Consider the following 22,961-nt stretch of genomic DNA (forward strand, 5'->3'; position numbering starts at 1 on the left):
TGGTTTCAACAGTCCTTGTTTGTATCACCTGGAGAATAATGTGGTTTACTCATAAAAAGTGAGTTACTTCTGAAGAATGAAGCACAGACCAATGCAACCGTGACATGAAGCTCTGCATTAGAAAAACAAACAAAAACCCACCCCCAAAATAGGCAAATGCCCCATTGTCATTTTAAGTATATTTAAATGAAAGAAAACCTTTAGGACCACGAGCACATCCCTCATTTGCTTTTCCGTGACTTAACATAGCCTTGATATTGTGTGAGAGGTTAATCCTTCTTACGCTGGTCTTACCAGTGACCATCCAGTACAGCTGGCCAAAGGCCTCGAAGCAAATGTGCTGTGCCTTTGCCAACCAGGTGACACGAGGACCCAGAATATACTGTTAATGCTTTGTTATAGATGGGATCCTTTACAAGATCTCATCCCCCCAGGGCAAGGAGACCAGGGGCATTTATTACTGTAATTCCAGATGAACCGATGCCTTTGTGTTAGGCAATTAATGCTGACAACAATTTATCAGACCTATTAAGGCCAATCTTTGACTGGAGACAGACTCATTTAAAAAAATAGCTCAATTGCAGGCTTGTCTCTTCCCATTTTGCCCCTCTCCTTCTGCACTAATCGTCCTTCTAAGGTTGACTCCTGTGCCAGACACAGGGAATTTCACCGGTCCGAGGGGGCCGATTGCATTATCACCAACAATGGGCACTTGGGATTTGCTGCAGCTATAAGATCAGCTGCTGATGAGGTGAGAGCAGCTCTGGCAGACTACTTCACTCTTCTGCAGTAACACCCCACTGGATTTAGAAGCCCAAACTAGTTTATTCTAACAAGACTTTTTTTCATCACAAGTTTCTGCACACAAATGAGATGAATCAAGGCTATACACAGAACACACATGCCTCTCAACAGAATGTCTTTTTAAATCGACCAGCAAATATCAGAAAGACATACCCCATGTAAACATGCTTGTGAAGTTGAAGAAGTCAGCAGCATAGAGACACAAAGCTCTTCAGCAGCTGGAGTAAGCAGAAGTCCATGGCCAGGTTTATCCATCTCTGTGGATGCTCGTGGCAGCACAGAAAGCAGTGCTGGGAATTCTGCTGTTAGCCAGCTGGCAGGTGCCAGGACATTGCTTCCGATTCACACACAAACGCAGTCAAAGTTAAAGCAGAACGAGCATGCATTTCCCAGTCAACATTTCTGGTCTGTACCTTCTGTGAAATAATTCCCAATTGATGCAAATCAAACCTAAGTTGTATAGTCAAGGAGTGGGTTGGCAGACAGTTAGGGTACAATCACTCCACATGAGCAGTTTCTGACCAGTCTGCTCCAAGCCAGCCTTCACCTCCTCATTTGGAGCTACCTGAACTTGAGGGCAACACAAGGAGGTAAACATCACACACCTGACAGCCAGAGGAGTTAAAGCTATAGCTTAGAGCCCTGCTGGACAGTTACACATTCCCCACTTCACGAGAAAAACAGCGGGGTTGTTCCTATGGCCTATAGGAGCATTCCCGTACAAGACTGCCCCTGCAGCATTCTGGCCAGCTCTAGCACAACTTGAGACAAACTATTTTTCATAACCTGCATGGGTCTACTGTTCAAAAGATTATAAACAAAGTTGCAACTAATCAGCACAAAATATTTAATGGAAGCCAAAAGCTGAAGTCTCTGTGTTTCTCAAGGTCTGCTGTGCTCCCTGCAGCCTTACACAGCCGACAAGAAGTGTTTTTAGGGAGGTGCTGAAATGAAACGTATGGCCCACGAGGAAGAAATGACAAGAGTGGACATGAAGATAGGATTTTATAAATTAAATGTCCTTTATTTGTAACTTGTCTTCAAAAGTCAATAACATGACAAAGTAATTGCTCGGAAGCTTCTAACTGCTCCTTAAACATTTTATCAGAATTGCATGGAAGTGCACTTAGAATAGTAGCAGAAATCTAGATTCTGGTCAATGGGTATCACCAAACTGCATTCTAGCCAGAACCCAGAAATCCCCATCCAACCACTAATATATTGTAATCTCTTTGCAGATCAAGCATTAAAAATAACCAACACCAAACACAGTACTTTTCCCACAGTACCATGAGATTAATATTTCCCTCCCCCCAAGACTGAGCTTCCAGTCACCAAGCAGATACTTAAGGATGAGTCTATAATAGCCCATACCAAGTTGGGGAAAACCTACTAAAACCAAGTTCAACGTAAATATGTTAGAGGTCTGGCTAGACACAATGCTTAATCAAGGTTTTAGCTGGGGTGCGTTTCATTGTTTCAAGGGTGAGGCTATGCTGCAGTCTGCAGAGTGTGATGATACTAAGTTCACTGGGCAAATAAATTAATTAGTACTCAATTCTGTGGTGGTGCAGGTCCACTGCTCCAATTAAGCATGCTTAAATTAGACTAGACATCTCAACACTAGTGTGATTTACAAGTTCGGGTCAGGTGTCTTAAATCATTATATCTCAGCATCTTGACCGTGCAGTTAATAAAAATGTTAAACTAAAAAGGAATCTCTATAGTAAAAGTGTAGACTTGAACACAGAGTATCCATTTACCATGTGCTGGAATTGCCATCTTGCTTTCCGGGTTATACTTTACTTTTTTCTTTGAAAGCTATACCTGCATACTATACATGTAATATTATATGGAAAACAATCTACGTACAGCTTCAGCTACTTCAGCAACATGAAGAACAGGAATTCAAAATACCTGTTAAAATCTGTAATGCAGAAAGGTAGTGCTATGAATTACTGGTAAGTTTTGCTACCAGCTTGCCTTGAGAGATGGAAAAACTAGGAATATATATGAGAACTTTAAATAGAAAGCAGAGGTATTGAAAAAAACCTTTTGAATTCCCCTATCATCATAATGCTTAAAATCACTAGAAAACCAGTTTCAAAACCACCAATTTAATCATAAAGCCAGCAAATACGATTAATATTTGCTAAGATAGTTAAAAAAATGATGCATTTTAACTAAGACCAACAGTAAAGTTTATTTTTTTATGGTCAAAGTATGGGAGAAAGTAATAATCATGCATAGAACTAAAATATTTTGAACTAGTTGTTTACACAGGTGCAAAGATTTGATAAGGAAGTTTGTAGTTTGAAGACTCATACTGAAGACGTTTTCCATATAGCTGAGAGGCTGCCTATAAGAATTTAAACACTGGGAAACATTATGAAATCACAGGCATCATAGGTCACTTTAAATGAGCGCTGGTCTGACAAGTACAGTTAGCACCTAGAGGTCTCACTAAAGGAAGAGAGAGCTACAAATACACCTCTCATACTATCATTTAAGATATGTAAATGAGATTGGGAAGAGATGTTTATTAACTAGTTCAGGCCATTCCATTTGGAATGTTTTTGGTTTTAGACAGTCAAATGAACACAATTGCAAAAGAAACCAAGAAATAGGCATTGGTAAAGGAAAGCAGATTTGTCTCCTCCATGTTGAACTACATGTAATTAAGCTTAGTATGAAACAAGTAAGAAAATTAGGCTGACAGGGTTGGATGGCATAGACTGTTAACAAGGGACTGAGTGGTACAGAAATATCAAACCAGAGTTTGAAACCAAGATAGGGATTAAAGTCTTCTGTATTTCTGGATGCCTGAGTTCATCTTGGGATGTACAGGGAGAAGTGCGAGGATGCTGGGCATTTCCCCCTCATGGAAGCTTGGTTTTACAGTTAAGTCTTCTAGTTGGTTCATTTATCCCGCAAAGAACGCATCAAAACCTGTGCCATCATATCATCTTCATCAGCATCATAATCCTATGAACAAAGGGTACAGAAATTCTTTTACTGCAACAGCCATGCTGGTTGATACAATCCCAAATAAGAACAGGCAAAAAGCTGTCTTTTCCTCTGACTTGGCAGTAACCCAATCTCTCTAATGATACCACCTGCATGGATGAGATTTCACAGTAGCGGCTATGTAAAAAATCTGGGGTTTTAGAGTCATCAGGCTGTATTCCAAGGGTGAGGAAACACATACCACAAAAGTATCATACGAAAAGCGGTGTCGTCTTTGAAGATGCTCCATGAAGTTAGCACTCCTGTAATTTGGATCTCCCCATGGCATTGAGGCACAAATTGGGCAAACCTTCAAGAAAAACCCAAAAAAGCCAATTAAGGCCCAAAGGTTAAGTGCTTTAACATTTACAATAGGAAGGGCAGGACAGACACAGCACAAAGACTGAAGTTCAAGGTTTGTGACAATCGCTATTCTATATGCAAAGTGATGTCAAATAGTTTGCTGGGACATTTAATACAAAAGCCTCGGATAAGCCTGAATAATTTTAATTCATGTCTTAGGTCTCTGAAATGGAATGGCTTACTCTTCTCCCTGTATTCTGAAAACCAGAATTCACTACAGCTGTTTGCTTTAGAAGATTTCAGCCTTTATTTCTCAGTAACAGAAAAGTTTTCTTGATCTCCTTTTAAAGATCACTTCTCTCCAAGAGAAAAAGAGAACCTTTTTTCTAAATAATTTGGAATTTAAAAAACCTTCCAAAAAAAGGAAAGTTTCAAATTCAGTTCCACGTTTTGCAATTCCTCTTATATGAGAGGGGGTATCAGCAGATAAAGATTACTAGAATGATATACTAGTTTTTGCAAGCATTTTCCCCAATAGTTTATAATATCTTCTTGCTGAAAATAGCAGAGGGGAAAGTTCAATGTCTGACTTTTTTGGAAATTACATTTTATTAATTTGATGTTTGGTACTGTGCCTAATTAACTTTGAATGTCTGCCATTTTTCAAATAGGAAAGGAGGATGTGACCTAGCTGCAACAGGAACAGAGACTAGTCACTTCCAGAGAATGTACTGAAAACCAACATCAAAATTATGTCAAAGTTAAATGCATGAACAGCATACCCACATTTGACTTTAACAGGAATAATTATAAATATGTACTTAACTTCAAGAGTAAGTCTCTAATTCATTGTTTCAAAGGGATTTAAGACTAGACTTCATTGCAATTCTTGCACCAAGACTTTTTATTACCACTTGTTTTGCATCCATGCTGTGCAATGTTTTGCAGTGTTCAACTAGTCCTTCTTGATCAAAGTTTTTCTCGCTGCAATATGGACAAGGAAACGTAAAGCGATTTGGGAAGTTCCTGGTTGGGGGGAGAAAAAGAGATTTTTTATCATTGAAGAAAGTTAAAAGTAAAAACTTTGGATTCAATACTCAAAAGCTGTTTTATCAGCTCTTAAGAATACAAATTATTCAAAGCAGTAATCTTATTCTATGCAATGAAGACAAGCTAGTTTTAAACAATCAGTTTGTAAATTCCTAACAATAGCTCAAGGAACTCTTAATATCATCCTTACTTACACAGAGGATAGTTCTTCTACAAATGCTATAAATGCCATTTATCAACTTTTTTTTTTTTTAAATGCACAGGGTACCCAGTATGCTACAATGCAGATGAGTGCACTGCAGTTAATTTTGACTTCCCTTCATTATAAGTTATTACAATCAAGAGACAGAAAGATAAAACCTTTATTTAAAAAATAGCTACTTTTACTGAGTACTCTGATCTTAAAGATCTGCTTTCTACTTAGTCCATGCACAAGAGAACAGCTTGCCTGTGCACAGTCAGTTGCAGGATTAAGGTTTAGCTTTTAACTATGTGAAAGGATTAAAACAATTGACACCCAAACTGGCCAAAGACATAAAGTCTGCTTTTACTTCAAAATTTGTTTTGTGACAAAAAAGACAAATATTTCCAGCAAAGAGCTAGTTACCTGGTGTTGTGAAGTGGTTCCTTAGTTACAGCCTTCACGCCTTCCATTATATAATTCTGGTACTTTGAACAAGAAGCTGCATGGCTACGCATCTTTGAGAGATACATCTGTGCAGGCAGGAATTGCATAGCAAGGTTAATTTAAACTACTTGCAGCTACTTTTACACTTTTAAGCAGAAGCAGTAAACATGTAAAACAAAGCAGCTTTCTGCAGACAGTGTTAAAGCAGGAAAACCCAAACACTTCAGCTGGCGAGGCAGAAAGCTTTGAGATTACAGATTAGTTAACCTGTAACTCTGCTGCCTGTAATATTTCACAAATACAACACTGTTCAGGACAGTTAACTTTTCTTAACCTATTCTACAGTATTAGAAAAAAAAGCTTCATATAAAGCCAGTTTACCTGATCACTGAGAAGAAGAGAGAGTATGGAAAATAATTTGGCTTTTAGATCTTGGTGTAGCTTGATTGCTAATTGTTCAATCCCATTAATGAAAATTTAAATTTACAATAAGGAAATTCAAGGCACTACAGTTTTCTGTCAGCTGGAATGAAGATACTACAGAGAAATAAGTGAAATTAACTGAACTGTCACCTTCACCTCAGTGTGTCTAATTGTCCTTTTCTTGCTGTTTTGCCATCTGCTAAGACATCTTCTTATACATTCAATTAACGCTAAGAAGCCCAACTTTACAAAGAGGAAGGATGCTAACATACAGGACACTAACTAACAATAAGTCTATGGAATACATCACCCATATAAGACAACTTTGACTCATAACTAATTCAAACGAAGCAAAAAAAGTTATGTTTAAGAGCCAAAGAGATCACTATCTAAACCCCACATCCACTGTTTCATTACAGCATTCCTCCCACAGAGACATGCTCACAGAAGCAACTTCAGAAGCAATATTTTACTGTCATTTTAAAATCAGTATCTTTCATTTGAAATTCACTTCCTGAAGAGGTAACAATAAAAAACTGTGGAAAGAATGTTAACATTTGGGTGCTGCCTATATAAAACATCTTTAGCACTTATCAGAACAAACATTTTGACCTGATTCTGCAGAAAACTGAAGAGGAAGCACTTTATTCCCCTCTAAGCAGTATGGCTGAGCAAGCACACCTCATACACTTAATCTGCAAATACTTTCATACTTTTTTATTGCAGCCATTACAAGTGGTTTCTGTCGTTTCAATTTGCTTTTCCAAGTCCAGAGCTCTGCTACCAGGCGACAGGGTGCTGCGGCAGACACCACAAAGTGGCTTTTTCGGCTTAAGACATTCCTGCAGGCACGGAGTACAAAAGCTAGGGTGGGAGAAAAACAGCAGGTGGTGAGAACAGCCCTCCTGGACAGGCAGCATGAATATCCAGAGCTCTTCCCTGTCTTTTGCCCTAAGTGTTAACAGAGTTTGAAGAAATTATATCTAATAAAACAACAGCCTGTTGATATTTGTGCACGGAGGAAGGAGTACGATTCCCGTTGGTCATGCTCAGCGTTATCAGCGTTTGGACAGTGCCCTGCTTCCTCAATTTATGGCATCTTTCAGGAGCAAAAGAAACCGAAAGTGAAAGAAGATTAGCTTTTTTCTCTGCTAGGTTATTTTCCCCCCTTTCATGGAAGCCCCAGGCCACCCATAATTCGCTGCTGAAGAGCAGAGCTGCCCACGGAGCCCCCTCGTCCTCAGGCTGCGCTGCCTGACCCCATCGCCCCCCAACCGGGCGCAGCCTGCGCCGCGCAGGCGGCGGCCTTGCCCACCGCGGCCCGCCCCGCTCCCGAGGGAGCGAAAGGGGAGGGCTACTAGCAATCGAGCCGTGGCTCCCTCCCAAGGCCTCGCAGCCCCCGGCCGAGGCGAGCGCCGGCGGGCCCAGAGCCAGCTCCCAGCTCCCCCTCCCGCCGAGGGCTGAGAGGGCCCCAACCGCCGCCGCCTCCGGCCCCCGCGCCGCGCCGCCAGCAGCCGCTCACACGTGTCCGCAGGGCACGCGCACCGGGCTCTCGTACACCTCCAGGCACACGGGGCAGGTGAAACGCGACAGCAGGTCGTGCCGCCGCTCCGGGGAACGGGAGGAGGAGGAGGAGCCGCCGCCACCGGCCACCGCCATCTTCCCGCCGCCGCGCCCCGCCCCGCCAGCCAACGGCGGCGCGGCCCGCGAGCAGGCGCAGCCCCGCCCCTACCGCCGAGACACGGCCCCGGGGGCGTGGGCAACGGCGGGGGCGTGGGCAACAGCGAGGGGGGCGTGGACCACGGCGGGGGGGCGTGGGCAACGGCGAAGGGGCGTGGGCAACGGCGGGGGGAGGTGGGCAACCGCGGGGGGCGTGGCCCGGCGCTACCCCGCCCCCGGGGCGCCGGTCCCTGCCCGGCGGCGCCTCCGCGTGTCGGTGCCGGCGGGAGGGGCTGCTCTCGGCGGGGAGAACGGGCAGCGCGCCTGCACCGCGCCTGGGAAACGAACGATTTCAACAGCAGCCCAGCGCCGCGGGGGAGAGGCCGCGGCCAGCGGCAGGAGGGTGGGTGTCCCACCGCGGGCTGACGGCCGCGCCCGCTCCGTGTTTCCCCGTTACACCGGTAGCGGCGCGCGGGTGTTCGCATGGGCGAGCAGCTGGGCGCGATGGCGCTGCCTCCATCCTTTACCGGTGAGGCTGTTCTGGCTCTCAGGGGAGGGGCAGCGCAGCTCTTCTCTGCGATTCCCAAGCCGAGGCAACACACAAACCGTTTATAAAAGAACGATTTAACAATCGAGCGTTGTTACCGCGAGCGCGCAAACGCATCCCGCGGAAGTTAAATGGCCGCTTCATCTCCTGGTGGCGTCCCCTCTCTCCGCCTTAGCCCGGGGACAGGCCCGAGGGCCGGCTGTCCGTGCATCGTGCTCCCGCGCACTGCAGCAGGTGGCGGCGCCTTCCCGGCGCTGGGGCCGAGACCGGCCCCGGCCCCGGCCCCGCGTGTGCGCGGCTGCCCGCGGCCAGCACCGCGCAGGAACCGGCCAAACTTCCCACCGACCAAATTCACCGCCGCGCTCTCGGGCAGACCCGCCCGCAGCCCAGCGCAGGGCCGGGAGGGGCCGCAGGCGCTGCCCGCCCTGGCTGCTCTCCCCCCGGGCCGACCCTGGCCTGCGCCTCCTCCCCGCGGGCCCAACCGGCGCCCGCCCCCCCGGCGGGCCCGGAGGCGATGGCCCCGCCCTTCGCCCCCGCCCGCTGACGTCACGCGGCGGAAGTACTCCCCGGCAGGAGGCGGTGCCCCGCCCCTCCCCGCCATCCACTTCCGGGGCGCCGCTGTCAGCCGCCCCCTCCCGCTGGCCGCCGGCAGCCCCCGGGCCGGTGCCGGGAGGTCGAGCCGTGAGGGTGGGTGTGCCCCGCCGCCGGCCGCCGGCAGCCCTTCCAGGGGCCTGGCCTCTACGGGGACGGCGCGGGAGCCTGTGAGGGGCCGAGGGGTCCGCAGTCCGCATCCGGGTCACCGGGCGCTTCCGGCTGAGTGGCGGCGGGTCCCGGGCGGCAGGTGCGGCCCGGCGCGGAGCGGTGAGGGACGGGCCCAGCTCCGCAGAGCGGGGGGCTCTGCCCGCGCAGGCTGCGGGCCCTCGGCGCGGGGCTGGCTGCTGAGGGGGGGGGGTGGCGGGTTTGACGTGGGCGGCGGGGTGGGTTGCGGCGGCCCGGCGGGTGCTGCGCCCCTTTACCAGTGAGAGGCGGGAGGAAACCCCCCGCGGGGCCGGCCCGGGGGCTCGGCGGTCAGCGAGTGCCGCTCACGCAGGGCAGGCGGGGGCGGTGTCCTGGGGCCGCGCCCGCGGCTCCTCACCGCCGCCAGCCCTGTCCCGCTCTCCCGGCTGGGCTGGGCGTCTCAGCAACAAGTGTCTCTGTGAGAATCAAGGAGCGAAACAGCTTCAAGCGAGTGTTAATTTATGTGTTGTTCCCTCTTTCTCCTGTGTTTTAGGGCCTGAAATTCCTCAGCGATGAGATGTGCTCTTGTGCTGTTAAATAGTCTTTGTATTCGGGATAATTTCCTTTTCAAATGTTCCGTGAAGGCCCTGGCGTTTCTAGTCTCCCTTAGTGTGGGTTAGAAGGTTGTACCTGTCCTGTGTTTCTCCCCTGCTGCTGTAAAGGTTTTTGTGTGACTGTGCCCTGCCTAGCTGTCCAGGGCAGGCAGAGTGGTTGGTTCCCTTGGCTGAGGTTTTGACCCAGGAGATGGATAGAAACGTTTTCATGTCTTGCCAGCAGAAACTAGACTCTGATCAGAACTTATTATTCATGCATCTCCATGAAATCTTGAGGGTTTGGGGCAATAATTTGCAGCAAAATGGCCTTGTTACCTTATCTGTTCTATCAGCCAGTGTGCTTGTTAAAACTATATTTATCTGTGCCTGCTCACACTGAGGTTTCTATCGAGCCTTGTAACCATGGTTGTTAGCTGTTCAGAGCCTGCCTGGCACTGGGTGGGCTGCCTGGGACAGGGATGTTTTGCTTCTGGAAGCTCTGTGCAGAGGAGCAGCTCTGCAAAGGCTTGCTGGGGTCTTTGGTTCGTTGTGTTTTGCTTTTTGGCCATGCAAATTCTGACCTGTGTACAAAGTGCAAGTCAAAATCGGAGCTGGCAGTGACTTTGAGTGTCACAGTCTGCAGGACCTTGATGAAGGACTTTGCTTTCACTTGGGGACTTCAGTAATCGTGATGTCCTCTACTTGTAACCAAGTGCTTTTGTTTAGTAGTTATTAATATTGGAGGTGGAAGAACGGTAACACTTAATCCAGCTCCTTGTCAGCACAGAATTATTCTTTGTCCTGGGGGTGCATTACTGATGTGCCAGACAAAGATCTTTCCCTGAAATTCTCTTGTGGAGCTCTTCTTGCTAAGGAACAGACATTCAGTTGTCTTTGTCCACAGACTTCATCTTGCACAACTTAAGGAGGAAGGATCTTGGGGAGAGAGAAGGGTTTACTCCTGTCCCTTATGCTCGGATGTTAATTTAGAACTCCACATTTCCTGTGATTCACAGCTTGTCTCTTGACATCAGTGCAATTTCTGAGTGTGTCTTTGAGCAGAAATTGAACTGCTAGTTAACTTTTCCCACACGGTGTTGTCATTAAGCACAGCCTTTCATCAAGTAATATTAACTGCTAGGCTATTGATGTTTTTGTTTGTTTGTTTTCCTGGCCTCTTGGGTGTTGGTTTGTGGTTTCCCCACCATGTATTTTGTGTTATGGCTCCTTTCATTCAGTTAATTTTGCTCTTAACAGTGATTTTCATTTTAACAGGAGTGTGTGGGGGCATTGATCAGTATTCTAGCAGCTGCAATTAATATTGGGTGGAAAGCCTTTTCTAAAGTGCTGTTTCAGACTGACTACAACTGAAACAGTGCATTGATTTCGCCTGCCTCCCCTCCCTTTGGTTCACAGTTGGGAAGTCCGTAAGGGTTGGATTGTGTTTTTATTTAAAAAATGAAGCCTGTGGTCTGCTTTTTGATTGCAAGTTCCTCAGGCAGTCGGGATAGAGTTTGTTGGCCTGTTAATTACCTTGGATTTGGTAAAGTAGCATTAGGAAGCTTCTTTTGTCACTAGCTTTTTCTGTGCAGTATGTGAGCTCAGTGAGGTGAAAATGCAGATCAGTATATACATAAAAGCAGCTATCCCTGGAAATAAAAGTGTACATGATGTAAAACCAGAAATGATTTTGCCCTGTTCTAATAAAGCAGCTAAAAATGGCAGGTGTAGCTTTTTTGCTGAAAAGATTACAATCTTCTTTGCAGCTGCCAGCATTCAGCTGAAACTTTGGCTGTAGTTTGCAGCAATCAGGGGAGGGTGTTCTCTGTAGGATGGCTGCAGAGCTCTCCCAGCACAGGGATGGCCTGGGTGTGCCATCAGGTGGAATGTGAGTGGCAGTCAAAAGCCTAGAAAATGTTAGAAATAGAAAGGCAAAGTTAATTAATCTGCTCAGTCTAGGGACAGTCCTGTGCCACTAGAGGGGAGAAAAAAAGAAAAAGATGCTTTCCCAGGTTGAGCAAAATTAAACCTCTTTTGGGGATTTTTTAATCTTTATATCACTGTAGAAAAGGGGGGAAAAAAAAACCCAGTGACTGATTAAAGTAATGTTTAAGGTTTTTTTTGAACTGAGAGGACAAAATAAGATGCAGAGAAGAGACCCTAAAAACTCATACTTCTCCTTTTTTTGCTGTGATTTACTTTTGCCTTGGTGTTCCCTAAGCCAAGGAACCCTCAGTCTGGGGTTGAGCCTAACCAGCTTTATTGTATCAGATTCTCAGTGCCTTGATGTAGGTTTGTTGTGCTGTTTTAGGCGGACAACTGGAAGAGGAGTAGAGAATGACAGTGAAAAGCAGGACAGCAGCATTTCTGTAGACTCTTGCGCTTTTTCAGAAACCTAAAGAGGCTGTTCTGGGAGCTGCTGCTTTGTGAACCATTTTATAGAATCCTCTGAAGCAGATAGATGCTGTGGACATCTGGGATTTATGCAACTGTGATGACTTGTCTTTGTTTTGAATTTTTATTCCAGAAGAGTTGTCATTACTGAAGATTCTTAATGCCAGATAATCAACCTACTGCTGAATAACCATGAAAGAGACGAGGTAGCTGCCCAAGTGTGAGATAAAAACTGATTTCAATGGATACAAAATATAAAGACGATTTATTTAGGAAGTATGTACAGTTCCATGAATGCAAACTGAATGCCTCTGACAACAAGCAGCGTCCTATTAATGATGAGTATTTGCGAGTGGCAGCGGCAGCCCTACTTTGCCTTCCCAAAATTGATCCCTTTTATAGATTCCGGCTGATAAAATTTTACGACATGGCTGAAAACTCACTGAGATCTGTGAAATCCTCAAGTTTACATTCTCTCCATAACGCATTCGGCATGCTTGAGACAGTTGGAATTAATCTCTTTCTTTACCCCTGGAAAAAGGAGTTCAAAAATATTAAGGTAAGACATTTTGTGTGGCCATAGTGAGAATATGATTTGGTTTTCTTTCTTTTAACACATTTCATGCATTTCCTTTACAGACTTACTTTTTTCAACTATTAGCATGATGTATGTATTTATCTCTATACAACTGGTAAACAGAAGTCATAGGAAAGTTCCTATGTAAAATAAGTGAAGTTTGTGCTAGTGAGAGTATCCCGAGAGCAGAAGTACAAGTCCTGTCTGCATTTATAATATTATAAAGTAGGAGGAAGAGCTTATTTAAGGTTTTTGTTCAGCCTACCCTGCTACAGTGTCTTAATTTCTACTTGGAGATGCTTTCACTAGGGTGAGCAGTCAAATTGTGTTTAAGCTCACTCAAAGTTTGATTTATTTTTTGTCTTGCAACAGCTATTAATGGAGCACAAGTACTAACCAATGCATGCTTTTGAGTGAATGCTTTGCTGAGGTTCCTACAAGTTTTATGATAATGATAAAGGAATTTCTCTGGAAGAATTGTTACCAGAATATGTTTTATCTGCTTGTCAGTTCTCAATTCATGAAGTTTTGATTCTAATGTACTTCCAAATTATGTACCTATGCCAGGATCTCAGAGGGAAAAGTAGGAACTTGTATATTGCTCATCTTGGGTGCTGGAAGTCAGATAGTGAGTTCTCTGCTGTTGATTTTTCTATTTTGTCTTTTACTTGTTCTTATATGCTTATTCAAAACTGCTGCAGCATTTCAGTCATGAATGCTGCAGGTGACTTACAAGAACAATTTTGAGACTTGAAAGCTGGACAAAACCGCTGCTGGTATAGGTGTCTAAAGTCATTTGCAGGTTGTGTGCACTAGTGATGGGTCTTTTTGTTTGTTTTTCTTAAAGACACTATTTCACTATTTAGTGGAGAATGTAAACATTATTAGAACGTTTGAGAGTTCTCCGTTTCCCCAAGGGGAAACTACCTTTCTTCAAGAACTCTCCATAAATATTCATCATCATTATGCTTCAGTTCTGGCCTTTGAAATGTTGGCTGGTCCATTGAGGATATCTCTTGATGCACTGCCGATACTGACTTTGGTTGTGCACTGTGGATCCAGTACCTGTTCTATACAAAGATGTGATGGGCAGGCTACTCTTGCCTGCAATCCAAACCATTTTGAACTGGGTTAAGAACATACCTCGGGTACGCCAGGTGCTAGAGGATATTTCAACTTGCACAGACTCGTATCTTTGGTTTTAGGTCTTTTTAGTGAAGTTCTTGACCTAATATAAAATTAAATAAAACGGACATTTGAAACTGCATAGTAATAGTACACAAAAAAGCATGCACCTCAAGTATATTTAAAGCTGAATTGAAGAGGACTTTGTTATTCCCACAGTAATTCTGAGTTCCTGTTGTTTCTAGCTAGCTCCTGTCCAGGGGCAATACGTGAAATCTCTGCCTTTTTACCTTTCGCAGTAGACTTGCTTGTAAATGCAAACATGTCCGGTATGCATAAAAGTTAATGTCAGTGTATAGCATAGTGATTTAAATCAACAAGGAGGACATTATGCTAATCAGGATTCAATTTGAATGAAAACTCTCCTACTTTGAATTTGCCTCATGTGGAATTTCCATCTGCTGAACAGGAGGGATGCAGAAATGGAGTTCATCTTGCCATGGGAGTTGCATGTGTTCACTGTCGTTATTATTCTATTTAATTATATAGTATCTGTCACTGAATTATCTGAACATCTAGTCCACCACTGAATTTATAACCTAGTTTTCCTTTTATTTCCCCCCCACCCCGCTTAGACCTACACTGGACCCTTTGTTTATTATGTAAAGTCTGCTCTAACTGAAGATGATGTAAGGCAGATTTTGAACTACATGGGCTATGTCCAAGAACTGGGAACAATGTATAAGCTCAAAGAGCAGGTTGATGCCATTCAAGTGAAAATGGTTTCATTTGAGCTCTTTTTGGCCAAAGTGGAATGTGAGCAGCTTCTTGAAATTCACTTGCAAGTGAAGGATAAAGGTTATTCAGAGATTGATGTCATAAATGAACGAAAAAATAGCAATGAAGATGTTAGAGGCTGCTCAGAAGCCATGAAACGGCGTGTAGAGTGCAAAGAAAACTTAAACACTTCCATGGCACGAATGGTACTCCAGAAATCAGCGAGTGAACGGGCCTCTAAAGATTATTTCAAGCCAAAGGTGAGCAAGCCTTCTAAATCAGTGGACACATACGATAATTATTGGGAAAGTAAGAAACCACCTCTGATGAGCTCACTGAGTCTCAGGAAAGAACCCATCTTAGTTGATGCAGAAGATGACATTAAAGATGAAATTATCCGTCCATCACCCTCTCTTCTGACAATGTCAAGCTCCCCACACGGGTGTTCAGATGAATTCTTGCCAAGTTCATCTCATCACAATGGCATGCTAAGAACAAATGTCCCTTACAGCTCCTATTTTTCTGCTCAAGAGGACTTAGATTTATATACTGATCCAGATTCTAGAAGTATGTTGAATTTTAAAAGACAAGAAGCTATTAAGCCTGATGTATGGGTGTTAAAAAATGATGCCAACCCTGTTTACCACAAACGCACCCACCTATCCAAAGAGACAGCTTCCCTCAAGTGCCAAAACTGTGGTGTACCTTGTGGCACTTCTGTTTGCCAAAAGTGTGACAATCTGTTCAACTCTAGGCAGGAATATCCAGCAATGAAACAGAGCACCTATTCAATCAAACCACTTCCAAGTGAAGGCTTGTCTCCTGCATCTGCTTTGAGGGAGAAATCTCAGTACACGTCACAGACTCAAAGTCAAGAGAGAGCTGCTCAATTCAGTTCAAAATCCAAATCTTCAGGCACCTCGCGCTGTGGCTTTTGTAACCGATCTGGAGCTGCAAACACTTGCACGTTTTGCTCAAAAGTCTCATGTGACACTTGCCTCAATGCTTACTATTATGATCCCTGCTGTAGAAAAAGCGAGCTTCACAGATTCATGCCTAACAATCAGTTAAACTATAAATCATCCCAGCTGTCCCATGTAGTTTATAGATAGACTTGATTAGTCGGTTTTGGAGGGGAAGGAAAGGGGGAGGGGAAAGGGCTATCCTAACTAATGTTCTGACTCCACTGATAAGAAAATACACTGACCTCTTACCAAAATGACATGTCCAAATATTTGGAACCGTGGTTCAGTGATCAGGTGCCAGTTCTTGATTTTTGTGGCTTCACAGATGCTGCAGATACATTAGATTTCATGCTGCTATAATTTAGGTAACTCCTAAATGATCATTACTTTTCAATTTAAATGGGGGAGAAGAGCACATTTTTCTTTAAAACTTGGCAGCTGTTGTATTTTAGAAAAGTGACATCACACCTTTCTATTACATTGCAGTCATCTCCTTGCCCAAATAAAACCATGCAAGGCTTGAAAATAAAGTCTAAAAATTAAGATTCTTATTTTTTATGAGTGGTGAATCTACTGCCGGTTTTTGATAAAGTATGACTTCAAAATGTGCAAGAAATATGTGAATGGCTTGTTTTGCCAACAAGGACTATTTTTTGAAGTGTGTCTGCATTTCTTGATCTCCAAAATGCAAACACCACAGCATCTCTTCCTTTTGTCTTTATGTTTCTTCCTTCTCCCCTTATCTTCCGGTTGTTTATCTCAAGCTTATATAATCTGAATCTGGACAATACGTGCTTTATTTTCTGGTGTTGCCAATATCATCCTACTGGTTTTTACTGTATGGTATTTTAAAAAGGTGAACCTGTATTCATGTCACTTAAATTATGCCTAGAGTGTTGTCCTTCCAGATGAGTACTGATTTTCTTTACTTTCTGTTGCACATGTATTAAGTACTGTTCTTTGTACTGTAAATAGGTAATTTGGAAACAGTTTATTTTTAATAAATATTTAATATGTTGAGTTCTTAAAAGTGGTAGAATCATTATAACTATGAAGTCTCTCTGGGTTATTTGTTCAGGTGACTTTTTGTTTTTCCTTGTACTGTATTTCATAGCTTCGTATAGTCACTGTGGCAGACTGATGTTTTTGGCTCTGATCAATTTTTGGTTTTTAATCTGACAATTTTTTTCCCTCTGATAAGGCTACCACTAGCTTAAGTGGAGTCTTGTCTAAGAATTGCAGGATTTTGGTTCTCGGTGCACGCTTTTCCTTTGTGGTTATGGAAATTGTAAGTATAAATGTTATGCTTGCTTCCAAATTCACTGCAAAGTCTGTAGTGTAGTCCAGCAAGTAAAGCACTGGCCTGGTTAAAAATCAGAGCTCATTTGTGACTCCTGTTAAAGTAAACCCATCACTTATGGATGTGAATCAGATAATAATATTTATCTGTATTACTGTAGCACATAGGAACCCTAGCCGAGGACCAGGACTCCGTTGTGCTAGGCTCTGTACAGTTTCACCCCCAAACAACACCTGATTATGAATAGACTTTAGTTTTTTATTAAAAGGAAACCCACAAGAATCCTTCTAACTTCCTTATTCCAACTAGCTAGTTAGAACAAAGTATCAGGCAACCTAATCTGATGTGCAGAATTAAATGTGTTTAAAATATCTGTAAAGAACTCTAGCTGAGATGTAAACTATGTAGTCCACTTTGCACTAAAATTATTCACTTAGGGTTTTTTTTTTAAACACTGTTAGAGTCTAGGCTTCTAAACTTAAATGTCCATTGATCCCTGTGTGACAGAAATATGCATGAATGATTGTTTGTCTTACATTTTTTGGGTGGGGGGAGGGCTTGAGGTAGGTAGAGGGGGAAACTATATAGGCTAACGTTGTAAAATAGCTAAAATAATTTTAGCCATAAATGGGTGTCAGAAGTATTATGGAAATAAGATGAAACCCGAGTCTTACAGAGGGCTGAGAACAATAAGTTACTGTACAGTTTGCACTAAGAAACAAAGCAAATGGTGTGTTTAGCAATCAGGGAAATTTCTGAATCAAGTGACTGCAACTGAACATAATGTTATAGGCATAATGCCTTGCTGACCCTGAAGGTTGGGGTGACTATTGTTTAGGTGAATGATTTTAAGGTTTTCAAAATCTTGTATGGTTTTTTTATAAATATATATATATATATATAAATATGACACAAATGTAGATACATTATGTATATAGTGAAGAATTTAAAAACGATTTTGCTATTAAAATACAGTCTAAGGGTGGTTTTCATTTCGGTGGTTATTTTGTTTTTGTTCATCTTCTGAAGTGTCATGCCTGTTTGGCTGCTCTACAGTGTATCTTCTAGTTCACTAGTTCAATTTCCATATGGCTACTCACACTACAGTGAATAACTAAAACTGTGATGCCACGTAATTTTTACGGTGAACATAGCAGGGACTATACTTGCTTTGAAAAAGAAAAGTCCTGTGTATATATGTCATGGAATACTGTAGTACAAAACTGTGTTGAATTGAAGTGATACCATGCTCTATTTTTGTGTATCTTACTGTATGAGGTTGCTGTGATTGATACAGTAAAATATATGCTAATTTAAAATGCAGGTGTTTTGCATCTGATTTGTTTAAATTTATGTTTTGAAGGAATTTAAAAATAAAGAGGCCTTTAAGAAAAGGCTTAAACTCTTTTCTTAAAGTTGAGTGCATGTAGCTGTCTGTTTCACAACTGCGTTTTGCATGCAGAAATGAGTTGGTGCACAAAGGTAATCTTGGGGGCAAAATGGGCAAGAGTGTATGTATCCGATCCTCGGCTTTATGAAATTGAATGTGCTGCCTGCAGAATGCAGAGCTTTTTTAAAAACGTTTATTTTCAAGTCTTAGCAGCATGACTCAGTTTGTTCCATAAGAGCATGTAAGCCAATATGTCAGCAGTCTGCAGCAGACAGACTAACGTGGGGTAGAGAGCAGGTTTCATGTGCGATGTGAAGCTAACCTACGTTGATTTCCAGCCTTGACTCTCGATGTCATACGCACTTTCTCTAACTAGCTTCCTGATGTAAGCTGCATCTCACAGAAGATGTGTGATACTACTGATGTACTTTTTGGCACTTGAGTTAGGCCTTCTGGCTCCTTTTTCATCCTGCTAGGTCTGGAGCAGGATAATTTCTCAAGTTCCAAACTAGATTATTTTTTTCGTTTGTTCTTTGTGTTAAAGCATGTCAGGTGAATGCTTAAATGCCTGAAGTGCCATTTCTACAAGTCCTCTAATCTTACGATCTGTTGAGCTTTCTGGAAGTATCAGGGGTGATTATAAAAATCAGGCTCAAGGTAACTAAAATATTCTTGCAGGAAATCTTATTTTACACCACTGTGCTTCTTGTACGGATGTATTTCTGGTGCATATAAAGCAAGACCTTATGCAGTTTTACTGTCTGACATTTCTGATTACAGGCCTATATGTGTGTCTGCTGTGTCTTTTGCTCTCAACAGAAGTTTAAAGGTTCAGTACGCTGTCAAGTAGTTTAGGTCTGATGGTTTAAACTGACAGCTCTTTAAATTTATTTTTTCTGGAAGATGACTGTGGATTAGAAGCATTTAATACATGTTGCTAATTACGCTGTAGAATCTTTTGAGGGGAAAAGATTCACCTTTCCAGTATTTGTTTAGAAACAGGAGCTAATCTGAGTGTGGTGATAAATGATATGTTGCCAGAGTGACTGAGAGAAAAGCAGGAGGTGACTGCAAGTTAAGGTAACATGTTAATGTACCTGTTTTGGCTCTAATTTAGTTACTTCTCTGAAATCGTGGGAGTTTATTAGGCCTTTTAGCATGGCCATTACTGTGGTATCTAAGCATCAACTAAGTTGGGCTACAAATGTTCCTGACTGTTATTTGTGAAGGATATTCCATGCTTCCTTCTGAAAAATCATGGGATGTGGTCATGTTTGTCTAAAGATTTTAAGTATGTAAATGTCTTAGAGCCCTTGTATAAAATTAAGTCAAATTGGACATTGCAGTTACTTTTACTTTGTTTCTACGGTTGATGATATTTCACTAGAAAGTATTTTCTATAACTTGTCTTGCCAGTCTGAAAATGTAGGGGCAGGGAATCAGTAATTAAGTAGCTTTCTGGTTTTGTACTCCTACACCCCTGCTGTGAAAAACAAACTCTGAGGGCAACCTTTTGCATTGAGCCACCATATGGAAATGAACAGACTAGTGCATCAGATCTTCTTATGCAGTGCCTAGGGGAAGGCAAAAGGTTAAAGTATGTGATATGGCAGCAGCTCTTAACGCTAAAATACTGCAGACGTGCCACATAATTGAAGCTCTTCTATCTGAGGAGAGGTGTAGGAGAGCCAGAGAGCAGCTGCTTTGTTTGACAGGCTTGCTGTACAGATTTCAATGTGCTAATGTGTGGAAAGCAAGGCTGTTCCTTACAGCATTGAAAGTTCTCTGCATTGAAAATATCTTAGCATATTTTATACTGTGTAGTTGGTCCTTGGTTCAGACTGGAATCTGGAGCCCCGTGACAAGGTAACCCGTGTGGCACTAGAGGTGGGCAGTGTGCTGGTGGGCAGCTACCTGCAGCCAGACTCTGTGCCAAAGTCAGAAGAGGCAGTTGTAATACCTGGCTGTCTGTGTAGAGCTGTGGGGATGATTGACCTGTAACCAGGAATTCAGGGTACATAGCAGTGCCAAAAGTGGAGCAATCCTTAATTCCTTTTTTTTCCCATCCTGTACTACTTTTGCTGCTTTTACAGTGTAAGACAGGGTATGGGAGCTCTGGCATTGCTACGAGTTGTTGCTTTTTTGGGACCAGCTGCTTTGCTGCCCTGACCTCTGCAAAAAGGATCTCATCTCCTTAGGAGTCCCTGCAGGAAGGGGAGACACTGCCTTGCTCAGGGACAGTGGGGTGCTGCCAGATGGTTTCTGCCATTTTGGAAGGCAGAGGTGCTCCAAGCTTTTTCAAGTGCAGGCAAAATGCTTCCCCTGTGTGGGCCATGCTGCCACAGATGCCTTCTCAGAGAGCTGGGTTTGCAGTTTCCTTCCCCTGAGGAGCAGCAGGGTCAGAGGCTATGGTTGCTGTTGGTCCACCGCTACAATGAGCTGCCCCTACTCCCGATCCTCTCTGGCAGCAGTGGGTCTGGCTTTCCACTGTGGTAAGAGAGGCAAAGGGGCTATGGAAATCTTCCTGACACCCAGCAGCTTCCTATGTTGCCTGTGCTTAAAGCCAAGCATGGACTTCCACTGAACTTGGAAAGGCTTTGTGCAGAAAAGAGGTGGGCAGGTGGAAATGTTCCAGATAAAAATGAAACAACCTGCTCTGATTTTTTTTTTTTTTTCTCCTTAGCATCAAGAAGAAATTTCTCTTCCAGCATTCAGAATCTGGGAGGCACTGAAGTCATATTGCAGGGAACTTCAGATGAGGTTACAGATTGCTTTAATTACTGGTATTTCTTGATGGGATCCTTTCAGTGCTGCAGATCCTGAGTGTAAGTGGTGGTGGTCCTGGTACGTCTGTTCAGGCTGGGCTCTGTCATAGCAGATCCTGCTTTGAGATGAGGATGTGAAATACCTTCTGACTTGAGTAATACCACTCTTATACTGGGCTTTTAGTTAGTTCTGCATCATGCAGTTCACTGTGTTGAAGACTGTGTCAAAGCTCCAAGTAGCTTTAGGTAGTGCAGGATCAGACCTGCAGTGTGTGGCTGACAACTTGCATGTGGCAGCTGCTTCTGCTGTTGTGGGTGTGGGGCTGTCATGCTTCCTGCTTTAGAAATCATTCTCATGATAGTCATACTGTTCTGAGATTTTTTTCATCATCAACCTGCTTTAAAAAAAGAAAAAGAAAAATCAACCCACAACTGCTCATCATCTCCTTAGTGAAAAATGTTGCTTTCCCCCAGAGTAAGTGAAATCTCTTTTGTAGCCTTGTGTGCAACATGCTCTAGTGTAACTGCCTTACCTGAAATTTTCACAGACCAACTTTCTAAAGCATGGCAAGTACTGGTGAACTGTCTTCACCAGAGTTAGGGGGGTCTGCGTGTCTCTCCATCATTGCACATGTGTGAACTCTGCTCTGCACTTTACCTTCCAGTTAGGCAAGACTGAGCTCCTGTAGTGACCCAGTTGTGGATCCTTGCCAGTGGCATATGTAAACCCCAAACCCTAATAAATGAACTGTTAATCAAAATAGATGCTACCAACCAGCAAGTCTAAAAAGGAGCAGCCTGTTTACATGTCTTAGTGTGTTTATGTGAACTAGTATATTCATGGTGAACCTTCCCACAAGGCAGCTCTGTGATGGAGAGGAGAGGCCTCTTCCTCTCCTGTGTGGTCTGTGTGTGTGTCCCTCGCACCACTGACAGTGGTGGGTGTGCATGTGGTCCCACAGCAAGGCCACAGAGGCTGGTAGAAGCTCACTGGATAATAACAAGAGTCTGTGTGGTCCCTTAAATGGCACAGAGGAACCCTGTTAGATACCCACATTAGCACAGGGTCGGAGGATGTCCTGAAGAGCTGAGTCCTGGCATGAAGATTCCCTCCGCGTTCGTAGGTGGAGCATGGCTGGGTGTCAGTACTGAATGCAACCCCTGGAAATAGCTGCATAACTCTTCCTTGGCAGTTTCTGACACTAGAAGCCAGCAGACACCTGACAGCGCTTTGCTGGCTTGGCTGGGACGTGTAGGTGGGGTTGTCTAGCTCTGAAGTGATGGGGTTTTTGTTTGGATAGGTTTTTGGGACACATTCTCCACTACAGCCAAGCATGCGGTGGAGCCAGTAATTACTCACGTAGAGAGGGTTGTGTTACGACCCCAAAGGGATGGTGGAGGGGATCGGCAGGGTGCCACTGACAGCTCTCTCTGTGCCTGGCAGCACCAGTGCTTGGGTGTGCCCAAGGAGGAGGGTGGTTGTATGGGTTTACTGGCCGTGGCTAGCACAGGCTGACTCAGTGGCAGAAGCAGAAGGGGACAAGGATGCCATCTGCCACATCACCTGTTCAAAACGTGTTTCCTCAGGCTGCGTTGCTGGGGTTAGCAATAAGCCTTTCTGTCTGGAGGGGTCAGCTCAGCACTGCTGTGTTCCTCCAGGAACTCACTTTCCCTTGGAAAGAGCTGGTGGTGGTGTCTCGTTTATTGGTCCTGGGATGTGGACTGGGGGGAGAATGCCATTTCCATCTCTTTTTGCTTTATGCTTGGTTCCTGGCCCTAAAAATACAAACCTGTTCTAGCATCTTTTTGCACAGTATTAAATGTGAAGATGTATTCTTATAGCTGTAACAAGCCTGTTTTATAAGCTGGCTTTGGGCCACCTCGGCAGAAATCAGTGGGCTGTATGCATATGCTCTGCATCTCCTTTTTAGGGGAGAG

General features: G+C 43.8%; 3 protein-coding genes across 4 annotated transcripts in view; 2 read left to right on the top strand and 1 right to left on the bottom strand.

Moving 5' to 3' along the window:
• Positions 1-1,802: 1,802 nt before the first annotated feature.
• On the bottom strand, positions 1,803-7,932 carry RNF114 (ring finger protein 114). Its single transcript, XM_074843126.1, has 6 exons — positions 7,737-7,932; positions 6,928-7,078; positions 5,771-5,877; positions 5,025-5,139; positions 4,013-4,120; positions 1,803-3,789 (listed from the first exon to the last, which is right to left on the bottom strand). The coding sequence occupies exons 1-6, from the start codon at positions 7,871-7,873 to the stop codon at positions 3,724-3,726; spliced, it is 684 nt and encodes a 227-aa protein (XP_074699227.1). The 5' UTR covers positions 7,874-7,932; the 3' UTR covers positions 1,803-3,723.
• Positions 7,933-9,042: 1,110 nt separating this feature from the next.
• Positions 9,043-18,191, top strand: SPATA2 (spermatogenesis associated 2). Of its 2 annotated transcripts, none has more exons than XM_074842744.1 (3): positions 9,043-9,281; positions 12,258-12,683; positions 14,462-18,191. In XM_074842744.1, the coding sequence occupies exons 2-3, from the start codon at positions 12,366-12,368 to the stop codon at positions 15,713-15,715; spliced, it is 1,572 nt and encodes a 523-aa protein (XP_074698845.1). In that variant the 5' UTR covers positions 9,043-9,281; positions 12,258-12,365; the 3' UTR covers positions 15,716-18,191. The 2 variants fall into 2 exon arrangements, with proteins under 2 accessions (XP_074698845.1, XP_074698844.1); XM_074842743.1 differs by having other exon boundaries at positions 9,043-9,261.
• Positions 12,603-22,961, top strand: part of LOC141931074 (opsin-5-like) — a 43,059-nt gene continuing 32,700 nt past the window's right edge. The window contains exon 1 of the mRNA XM_074842748.1: positions 12,603-12,683. The gene's annotated coding sequence lies outside the window, so the exon portion shown is untranslated. The remainder of the gene's footprint in view (positions 12,684-22,961) is intronic.

This window comes from Strix aluco, chromosome 17 (genome assembly GCF_031877795.1).
Source record: "Strix aluco isolate bStrAlu1 chromosome 17, bStrAlu1.hap1, whole genome shotgun sequence".
NCBI lineage: Eukaryota > Metazoa > Chordata > Aves > Strigiformes > Strigidae > Strix > Strix aluco.